The sequence below is a fragment of the Oreochromis aureus genome, linkage group 23, assembly GCF_013358895.1.
Source record: "Oreochromis aureus strain Israel breed Guangdong linkage group 23, ZZ_aureus, whole genome shotgun sequence".
Taxonomy (NCBI): Eukaryota; Metazoa; Chordata; class Actinopteri; order Cichliformes; family Cichlidae; genus Oreochromis; species Oreochromis aureus.
In genome coordinates, this window is record NC_052963.1 from 12,210,001 (window position 1) to 12,220,054 (window position 10,054).

At 42.4% G+C, this 10,054-nt stretch overlaps 1 protein-coding gene across 7 annotated transcripts in view; it reads left to right on the forward strand.

The window, feature by feature from the left end:
* Positions 1-9,817, forward strand: part of mcf2la (mcf.2 cell line derived transforming sequence-like a) — a 56,744-nt gene extending 46,927 nt beyond the window's left edge. For 6 of the 7 annotated variants that reach the window (XM_039607098.1, XM_039607097.1, XM_039607099.1 and 3 more), the window contains 15 exons: positions 92-207; positions 302-371; positions 489-581; positions 676-768; positions 850-975; positions 1,727-1,948; positions 2,039-2,131; positions 2,213-2,291; positions 2,386-2,461; positions 2,554-2,660; positions 4,559-4,651; positions 5,428-5,537; positions 5,649-5,761; positions 6,996-7,099; positions 7,260-9,817. In XM_039607098.1, the coding sequence (XP_039463032.1) occupies positions 92-207; positions 302-371; positions 489-581; positions 676-768; positions 850-975; positions 1,727-1,948; positions 2,039-2,131; positions 2,213-2,291; positions 2,386-2,461; positions 2,554-2,660; positions 4,559-4,651; positions 5,428-5,537; positions 5,649-5,761; positions 6,996-7,099; positions 7,260-7,339 (1,575 nt within the window). In that variant the 3' untranslated portion in view covers positions 7,340-9,817. The remainder of the gene's footprint in view (positions 1-91; positions 208-301; positions 372-488; positions 582-675; positions 769-849; positions 976-1,726; positions 1,949-2,038; positions 2,132-2,212; positions 2,292-2,385; positions 2,462-2,553; positions 2,661-4,558; positions 4,652-5,427; positions 5,538-5,648; positions 5,762-6,995; positions 7,100-7,259) is intronic. The other variant, XM_039607100.1, reaches the window with a different exon arrangement.
* The last annotated feature ends 237 nt before the right edge of the window (positions 9,818-10,054 follow it).

Here is a 10,054-nt window from a genome sequence, read left to right on the forward strand (position 1 = left end):
AGCGTTGTCGTTGTTGGTAATGACACCGTGACCTGACATTAATTAGTGAAAAGGCTGAAGCTTTTACTAAATGTGTGATGTTAAAATCCAGGGCTACGCGGCAGAGATGGACAACCCTGCCATGGCTCATCTCATCCCCAGCAACCTGCACAGCAAGAAGGACATCCTGTTTGGGAACATGCCAGAAATCTACCAGTTTCACAAGAGGTACACTTTTTTTAATCTCATTGATTATATATGTTGGTGCTTTACAAATGTTGTTCATAGTTTGAGTATTTATACTTCTCTTTCCTGTCTCAAGGACATTTCTGAAGGAACTGGAAGCATACACTGACTGCCCAGAGCTGGTGGGCCGCTGCTTTTTAGAACGGGTGAGCACTTTTATTTTCTTATACATCGTCGTTTTGACAGGAATCGCATCAACAGCAATGTTTCCGTCAACAGCGGTTGAGCTCGTACTGACTTGCTAATGATTGTTTTCACTGCAGATGAAGGACCTGCAGATCTACGAGGCTTACTGCCAAAATAAACCTCGCTCCGAGAGCTTGTGGAGACAGTGCTCCGACTGTGCCTTCTTCCAGGTCGGCCCTCACAGCTGTAGCACCGCCTTCCTTTTCACTGGCTTTTAAGCAATATAAAACTTAAATCTTAACCGGCTCATGTTTTGTAAACCAGGAGTGCCAGAAGAAGCTGGAACATAAACTTGGATTGGACTCCTACCTCCTTAAACCCGTCCAGAGAATCACCAAGTACCAGCTACTGCTCAAGGTCAGCTCTGTTCATGTATTATGTACACTTGTTACGTAAGAGGGGGAATGACTCACTGTATTTTTTTTTTAATGTTTGCAGGAGATGTTGAAGTACAGCAAGGGCTGTGATGGTAGTGATGACCTACAGGAAGCGCTGTCCTCCATTCTTGGGATTCTGAAAGCCGTTAATGACTCCATGCATCTCATTGCCATCACAGGATACGAGGTTAGGAGAATTACACTGCGTTTGCAAACTTTGCTGGAAGTGGTCACATCATTTTAAACTGCCTTGAAAGTTTTGAATGGGTTATCTAGCTCTGGATAAATGGCTTGAGTTTGCAGTTTTGTGCATTCTTTTAAAATGCAGAGCAGGTTAATTATCCTTTAACAAGAGCTGCTGGGGATTACAGGGCCTGGGCATGAGTACACCCCAGACTCTCCCCCAAGTGCCCTCCGCCAAGTCTCTTCCCACTTTTCTTATCTGCTTTTTCCATTTTCCTCTCAAAGCTAAAATGTTTGGGTTTTTTTTCTTTTTAAAAAAAGTACATATAATCAAATATCTAAAAACATTAAAGGCTACAGAGCTGAAACACAACTACCTGTGCGAAGGTGCAATGCCACAGTCAAAAACAGTTGCGATAGCTCCATCGTGTGGCCAGTTTCAAAGCTGCAATGCTGCAAAACTAACCAGGGGTGTGAAACATAAGGTCCAGGAGCCAGAATTAGCCCAGCAAAGGTTTTAGAAAATGTGAAGGAAGGCGTAAATGTTTGAATTGATTTAACTGTATGTATACTGTACTTGTCCCACTTGCAAGTAATAGATAAACAATTAAATGACAAAAAAGTAAATTAACAAAAATGTTCTGCTTTATAATTACAGGACAGTTTTGGCAACAAGCTACCAGAATTTTTTGTTTGTCGGCTTTCAGAGAGGTCGTGCAATGCAAAAACACGCATCTGTCTTTTCACCCTGTTAGGGTAACCTGTCAGAGCTGGGTCGTCTGCTGATGCAGGGCTCCTTCAGCGTGTGGACCGAGCATAAGAAAGGTCACGCCAAAGTGAAGGACCTGGCCAGGTTTAAGCCCATGCAGAGGCACCTGTTCCTGCACCAGAAGGCCCTGCTCTTCTGCAAGAGGAGAGAGGAGAACGGGGAGGGCTACGAGAAAGCTCCGTCTTACAGCTTCAAACACTCCCTCAGTGTGAGCCCGCTTGGTCCATTTTTAAAAGGAAGGTCAATACTGTGCCGTAGCAGTAAAGATTTAGTGTTTAAGTTTTCTTCTTTCTTTCAGATGAGTGCGGTGGGCATCACAGAGAATGCCAAGGGAGACAACAAGAAGTTTGAGATCTGGTGCAACTCGAGAGAAGAAGTTTTTATAGTGCAGGTAATGCCATTCGACCTGATTGCTTTTGTTAATCATACCTTTAGAGACGAGGAATGATTGTCCTTATTTGTTCTAATCTAGGCCCCGACACCGGAGATTAAAACGGCATGGGTGAACGAGATCCGCAAAGTTTTGACTCAGCAGCTCAAAGCCTGCAGAGGTATTGTGAAAACTTCTTCCTTAACTTTTCCAGAAGTTTTTTTTTTATTTTTTTTTTTTTATTCCTTTTTAATACTTTTTTTTGTATGTTTTAGATGCCAGCCAGCAGAAGAGCTCAGACTCTGTGTCCCCAAATCCCACCAGCAACAACACTACTTCCATCTCTCTCAGGTTGGTGGCTTATTTGTAATGTAAGAACTCATTAGACACATTAGAGATAATAAGAAAAAAACACACACACGTTTATTTTTTATTTTTTGTAGCCCGTTCCGCAGCAGCGGACAGAAGAACCAGAAGAAGCAAGAGGAGAAGAAGACTGAGCCAGCCCTGACCTCTGACAGCAACTCGTCATCCTCGCCGAAACACAAAGGTAGATGTTTGAGTTAAACAGCATCTTCAAAGACAGTAACGCTTGTATCTAAGTCCCTACTCTAAGCTGTGCTCTAAACTCCCACTAAACCGGATTCTTTTTGTCTTCATCTATCATCTCTCTCTCTTCTCCCCCACTCCCCTGTTTGGGGCTTCTTCTCTCTTTTCATGGCTGCCCTTGTCCTGCACTCATTTCAAACCATTGCTTCCAGATGAACCGGTGACCAGTCCAACCACTGACAGGTCCTCAGTGGCCAAAAAGCGTTTTACTTTGCAGGGCTTCAGCAATCTCAAGAGTCCCAAAGGTAACATTAGTGAATGCAAAGAGATTTTTAAAGGAAGGATAACGCTAAGAACAGCTCAGCGTGGCCCGTCACACTATGTCGTTTGTCACTGAAGAAAAGTTAAATTGATTATCAGCAAGAAACACCCTTCACTATATGAACTAAGAATACTAATATATTAAATAGAGGCTTCAGAATCCAGTTGTGAATGTGAGCCTCTGTTTTAGCTTTTACCCGGTGCCCAATAATTAATCGCCCTCTTCCAGTCTAACCTGATTCACGGCCTAATGGAGCACACATGATCCCTGCTGGTTATGTTGGAGTCAGTCTGCCTCCTGGTGGTAAAAGTTTAACACTGCCCACTGTAGCTAAATCAAGATGAATATTAAGGTTTTTAAATTATATTGGAAAAAAATACAACTAGTCACTGGAGTAGAGGTGAAAGTGAAGTAGAAGCTCCTCTTCATGAAAGTAGTATTAGTCAAAACTTTAAAGGTGACTTGTCGCGCCTTCCAGCTTCATTTATTTATTTATTTTTTTTTAAATTCTTGGGCTCTCAGTTCAATTATTTAGCCTATAACCGGCCTTGTTGCACATACTCACTTTGGCCTATCTGCTACAAGCCTTCTCAAGCAGGAGTTTGGACAGCAGCTGAGTTGTGCTTGTGTGCTCACAGGGTTTAGCTTCACGCTTATCTTTACTTTTGGCCAAATTTAATATGAGTATCCACCACTGTAATGGTGTGTGTGTGTGTGTGTATATATATGGCTATTGATTAGCTAAGACTGTTCACATCATGTACAAACTTCTAACGTCAGTGTTAACTACTTGCTTCCTTCTCGCTTCTGTCCTCCCTCACTTTTCTTCTCTTCTTCCTCCTTCGCGTCTTTCCTTCCTGTGTGGCCAGGCTCGACTCTGAGCCCTGAGCACAGCTCCAAACGCCACCTGGTAAAGAGCGATCCCACACCGTTTGGGTTCAAAGGTATATTTCCGCCCCATTATGAGGGACCATTTCATTTTAGAGGCCATCTCACTTGATCACGATGTACTCCTGCTTTGATTGTCTCCATAATGTAGATTTCACATGTGTTTCGTTACAAACAGGGTGTAACGTTGTAGCAACCCATCCGTCCATCAATATAGAGGCTGTTCTTCCTCTTGTTGGTCATAGAGACTATCTGCATGTCTTCAAATGAGTAATAGAAGCAGCTAAAATGGCAGTAATATATTTGTATTATGTTGCTTTGTTTGCTAAAACTGCCCAATTGGAATCTGGTGCATTTAGGATTTAGACCAATGAAATGTTTCCAAAGGTTTGTTAGAGTTTTAGCCATGCAGACAGCAGACACCTACTTTGTAACCTTCATCCACAGGTTATCATCATCATCACTGTTACATGTCTGGTATCTTGTGTGTTTTTTATTGACCACTGCTTTGTAAGTGTCTGTCCCACTAACTGACCAACTGTCTGAGTGACTGTCGCATACATAGAATTGAACAGGAGGATTTTGAAATGCTCTGAAATCTGCACAGTGCTGCTTGATCAGCTGACCTGTTGTCACCAACAGCACAGGCTGGTTGTCACTGATTTTTTTTTTTTTCTTCATTTTGCTAGCCGTTTCTTCCCCTTCAGAGCCGGCACCCCACATCACTCTGAGCAGAGTCAGATGGATGAGCACCTCTAGTCTGTTACAGAGCAAGCGGCGAGGTACAGAGCTGCTCTGAGCATCAGCAGCCACAGTGGGGTGTTTGCTGTTGTTTGTGGGTGCTCGTGATTGATTTGAACTGAGGTAAAGTGTCGCAGCGTATCTGCCGTAGAAGTCCTTTAGCCTTTTACTGAGTCTTACTGTCTTTTTGCACATTGGAGCGAGATCTAAAGATTCAACCTGACTAAATCTGAAGTCTCAGTTCTAGGCTAAATCTTTTTGCACGGTGCCTACTCGACCTCAAATCAATCATTCCCTCTTCTCCTGCTGTCGGGTGTTTTTTGGTTTTTTTGGGGTTGTTGTGGTGCGGTACACAGTACGCCACTTCAGCAACTATGTGTCGACACTGGGAGTCAGAGCAGCCTTGTAATGAATGCAGGTGACTCAAATCTGTTTTCTGATCACAGGTCCTCCTTTTCTTTCTGTCTGATGATCTTCTCTGTGACTTTTGGAGGAGTGTGTGTGGTTTTTGTATCTAAACAGATTAATTTTTCATAATCTGATCGATCAGATTTTTTTTTTTTTTTGGTTTTACCCTCCACACAGGAGATTTGTGTGGCATTTGCAAATATTTGATCCATTCGTGTCATTTTTCTGTACTTCACTATTGAACTCGAACATCTAATCTCACTTAGTCCTCATTTGAATTATCTGTGAGGCATTTTGATTTAACATAGAGCTTTGTGATAAAGATCGACCTCACGTCTCTCCTTTTGCCCTTTTTTTGTCTGTGTGTTGAACTTTTCTCTCTCTGATTTTCCCATCATCCAACCTACAGGCTGGAACAAGGCGTCTCTCTCAGCGGACGCCTCAGAAGAGAACGATGGGTACTCCAGTGGCGAGGACCCCATGAACTCTGACCCTGAGGATGAAGTAGGAAAGAAGCTGGTGAGCCTGAGCATGAAGAATTATTATAGATCTGTATTCTTATTTCTTTTTTAGCCTTAAAGTTAAAGTGTGGTTGTAAAAGTTGGTAAAGTTAACATTTGATCCTTTTAGGCTCCAGGAAAGTATACTGTGGTAGCAGACTGCGAGAAAGCGGGACCTCAGGAGCTGTCTGTTAAGAGTGGAGACATGGTCCAGCTGATCAGAGAAGGAGACGAGGGACAGTGGTAAAAAAACAAAAGCAAACAACACTTAATTTAAATTGATTTTTATAGGACCCAGATGGATTTGAGCTGATAGGGAGGAAAGAGTAACTCAAATAACTACTTGTTACAACCAAGGTGTGCAGAAGAGCATCTCTGAATGCACAACATGTCACACCTTGAAGCAGAAGACCATAGTGGGTGTCTTCTGCAGCAACTGTGTGACGGTATAGACCCAAGATTGAGGAATGTTTCCAGGACTGGGTCGAACCTGTCCCACAAAGAAAGAGTCCGAGTTGGTAACTTGTGACTGCACACACTTCTCAGTATAGCCGCCAAATTTAAGGGCTCCAAATGCGAAAACTGCCTTTAAGCAGACTACAAATGGACTAGAATAAAGAAACGCTGACGGTATACACATCTAATTCGGTGAGGGAATATAATCTGAACTTTCATTCTTAAAGGAACAACTTTACTCTTCTTTCATAATGTGACATATAACATAAATATGATAGTGAGTGGTACTTTAATCAGGCTTTTCTTCTGTGACGGAGCACTCAAAATGCTTTTTACTACAAACCTCATTCTCCCAGTCTCTCTCTCACACACGCACGCACGCACACACACACACACAAACAGTGGTTTTTATTCTGTGCCTAAGCACTTTGTCTAACATTCACACAAACACTCACACAATATGTATCGGGAGAATTTAGTGCTCATACATGTAAATGGAGAGTAACTGTCATAGGTCTTCTATTTCGATCTTTGTTTATTAGTCACAATGTTAAAACTATTCACCAAACCGAGCTGTAAGCAAACAGGATTCTGGGTAGAATTGTGGAGATGTCCTGTGGTATATGGTACCAGGATCCTTTGGGTCCTGTTGAGGGTGAGGTGCAGTCAGTGCATTCCAGCATTGCTCAATCAGAATGGTATCTAATCTTGCCACAGCAGTTTTTAAAATTATTTTTATTTCATTTTGCTGTGGTAGGGAGCTGTATCCAGATGGGGGAGGCTGGGCGTGGGGACTGGAGGGGTTTGGTTGGTCGGTAGGAATGCTTACATATGTGCTATGTGTCTTCAGCAGCCATGTAAATGCCAGGATCCAAGATTTCCTAACTGAGCATTGCTTTATAACAAGATCATCAGTGCTATATATTACACTTACAGTGGTTTTAATGTTGTGGCTTATTAATGTACAATTCCTGTAATTTTATCTAAAAAATATATTTATATTTATTTAATTCCTTCACAGGTTCGTAAAGAACCTTCGCACCAGTAAGGAGGGCTGGGTGGCAGCAGCAAACCTCCTTAGCCTCATCTCAGAATCCAAGTCATCTCAATCACTCAGCAGCTCAGGTCGGTTACAACGAACAGGAAGTACACACATTCATATCCTTCCCTTAACGCTGCAGTATGGGTACCTGTTGCCTAGCAATGCGGCACAATGACGCTATTACTCTCCCCCTGCAATGTCTGGCTCTAACAGAGCATTGCTGTTTGTGTGTTTGTCCTGCAGATGGCAGCGTCTCTGGGAACCTCAGCACTTCTTCCAGCTGCAGTGAGACCTACACCAGCTTCTCCGACATCAAACCCTGACCTGAGTCAGGTCTTCCCAGCTTTTCCTTTTGTTTTTTGATTTTTTAAATCACTGCACCTAAAATCATTTTGTACAGGTGGAAAATGCTTAAAGTACAAAGGAGAAAAAAAGCTGGAGTTTGGTCTGACAGGAGGAGAGACCCCCACCTCACAGTTTATAAATCCATCTGAAAACCAAAACTTTCTCTGCAGATCAGCCAGCACTGGCTAAGTGCTAACTGCCCCCCCTTTTCCAGAGTATTTAGAAGAACTGCACTGTCATTTAAAATTGTTTTTATATTCAAAGGTGTCAGCATGTTGTTAGAATTTAAGTATAGATTTTTTTTTTTTTTTTGCCGTTCCTTCGAGCGAGAGAGAAATATCAGGGATATCTGTCATTCCTCGGCACACAAGTCATGTGATGTATCACCTCCTGCGAGGCCTTCTTTAAAGCTAAATGTCCGCAGTCTAATAACTTAGCGAACAGGCAGTCCAGGCCTAGTGATTATGTAGCATTAACGTGGAGAGGTTAGAAAGGACATCTGCACTAAACACGAGCCGTCCGCAGAGGGGGCAGAACTGCTGGTTAGTCGAGCCCCTTCTAGTCAATGACGACGTCGTAGCACGGCAACAGATTCTTGTGCAGGAGGATGTTATGTAGACAGACGCCATCAGACCCCGGATAACGCCGGCTTTGGTGTCAGTCGCTGATCGCACACTGTGAAAAGTAGCAGGCGGCCACAAGAGGAAAAATGCTTTCAGTACATCTGGGAGGAAAAGTGAGCAGGTTGATTGCGTGGAGGAGTTTCGTGTTGTTGAAGCTACTAAAGAACGCTGTATTCCTCACATATGGATAATGAGCTTCCCTTAAAAGCTGTTTTTATAATATTAAGAGCCGCACACAGTCACTAGGTGAATGTCACCAACAGCACAACCTGGTGGTCAGGTGTCTTGCACTTCATTTTAAACAAATCTTTTTCCACCTGTGAGCGATTGAGCAACCTGCCGGTGCACTGCTCTGGATTTTTACCTCTCAGGAAGATGTTTCTGTCGGCAGACAGGTGTGACTGCATACCTGTCTTTGTGTCCGTGTGTGTTGACAACAGACAACAGTTCGATCAGAGTTTTACAGACACATGTGCAGCCTCTGCTCAAACAGCCGTCGCGGCCCACATCTCAGTGTTCTGAATGTATGTCTGTTTTTTGTGTCACTGTGCTCACCTATCTTTGGTCTGCACCGCAGCAACAAAAGCAGGCTTTGTCCCCCTCCTCCTCCTCTCTGTGCAACCAGCCCCATTCAAGCATGTGACAGTAGCTGCTTCTCCGCAAGCGGGGTTAATAATACCACGGCCCGGACCTGCTCGACGTGTTTGCACCTCCGGCCTGAGAGCAATACTTTGTGTACTTGACACCAAAATGTAGCTGAGTAAACGTCACAGTTGAGTAACTAGTTTAGAAAATCTGATACGTCCCCTGTTTTGATGTAGATTGATGCCAACCGCCTTTGACCACCAGCTGTTCTGCGCGCAACCTCTGAAACCTGTGCTATTCTGAACACTGAATGACACCTTGCTTTTTAAATCTTTTTAAAATATATATCCCAGGATTTTTACTGTATCCACGAGGTACACTGTAAAACAATCTCTCCTTTTTCCACCTGCGTTGTTGAATGTGTGACACTGTTTCAAACAGGAAACCAGCTCGACAAAGCCATGATTAACAGTTTTCTTTTTTTTTCTTTGATTTTTTTTTTCCTTAATTGGACTAAAATCAGTGCTTGTGATTGTGATTGGCTTCTCGAGAACTTGCTGAGAAGCACTTTTTTTCTTTTAAGATCCTCCCACTGAACGTAAAGGAAGAGGAAACAAACCAGTTTACAGGCCTTTCGATGTCAAACTGTGAGCTAAACTGTGGCTTGCATAGCTGTGCGTCCACGTGCTGAGAAATAAATGTTACACTTGTACAGATGTGTCCTCTTATACCTCACACTGTTCCCCCTGAAGAGCATGTATATTGTTAAGAGGAGTCTCTCTCTGTCTCTCTGTATATCATCACTCTGTGTGGCATGTACTTCATAAGCCCCATGCTGTAAACCTCCTGGAGAACTATTTTTTACCTGTTGTACATTGTGAGAGTTTATTTTCTGCCCTCTTGAGAAAGCTGACATGGGCACTAAAGTTGTCAGTTTTTTTTTTTGTTTTGTTTTTTTGGTCACCCAAATAAAATCCTACTGTGTAATTTGTACTTTTTTGACTCAGAGGCTGGAGACATGAGAAAGGATTCTATTTTTTAAGTTTGTTTTTATGCAGCACATTGCAGCACCCACTGTCTTTATTTTCCTATTGCACATCTGCTGAATATGCTGTTGATATAACAGCATATTATGATTTAAAACTTGTTACAAGACATATCCATGTACATTTGTAAATATGTAATTCTGACTTGTATGTAAATTGAAAAGCAGCTTTAATAAAGTCTGAAATGGTTTCCTCTATTGAATTTAGCCTTTTTCTCTATTATTATGAATTTTAAAAATATATTTAATGGCTAGCTGTTTATTTTTGAAGTCAGCTAAAAAAAAAAAGAAGAGAGAAATTGACAGTGGAATTAATTATTAATTGTGATCCGGAAGTGTAATTTCAACCACATGGTTCCTTCCCTCCAATGGGCTTTTATTCCAGTTTAGACTATCATGATTCAGCCTGGGGTTCGTTCCAATAAGTACTGCTGCCGACC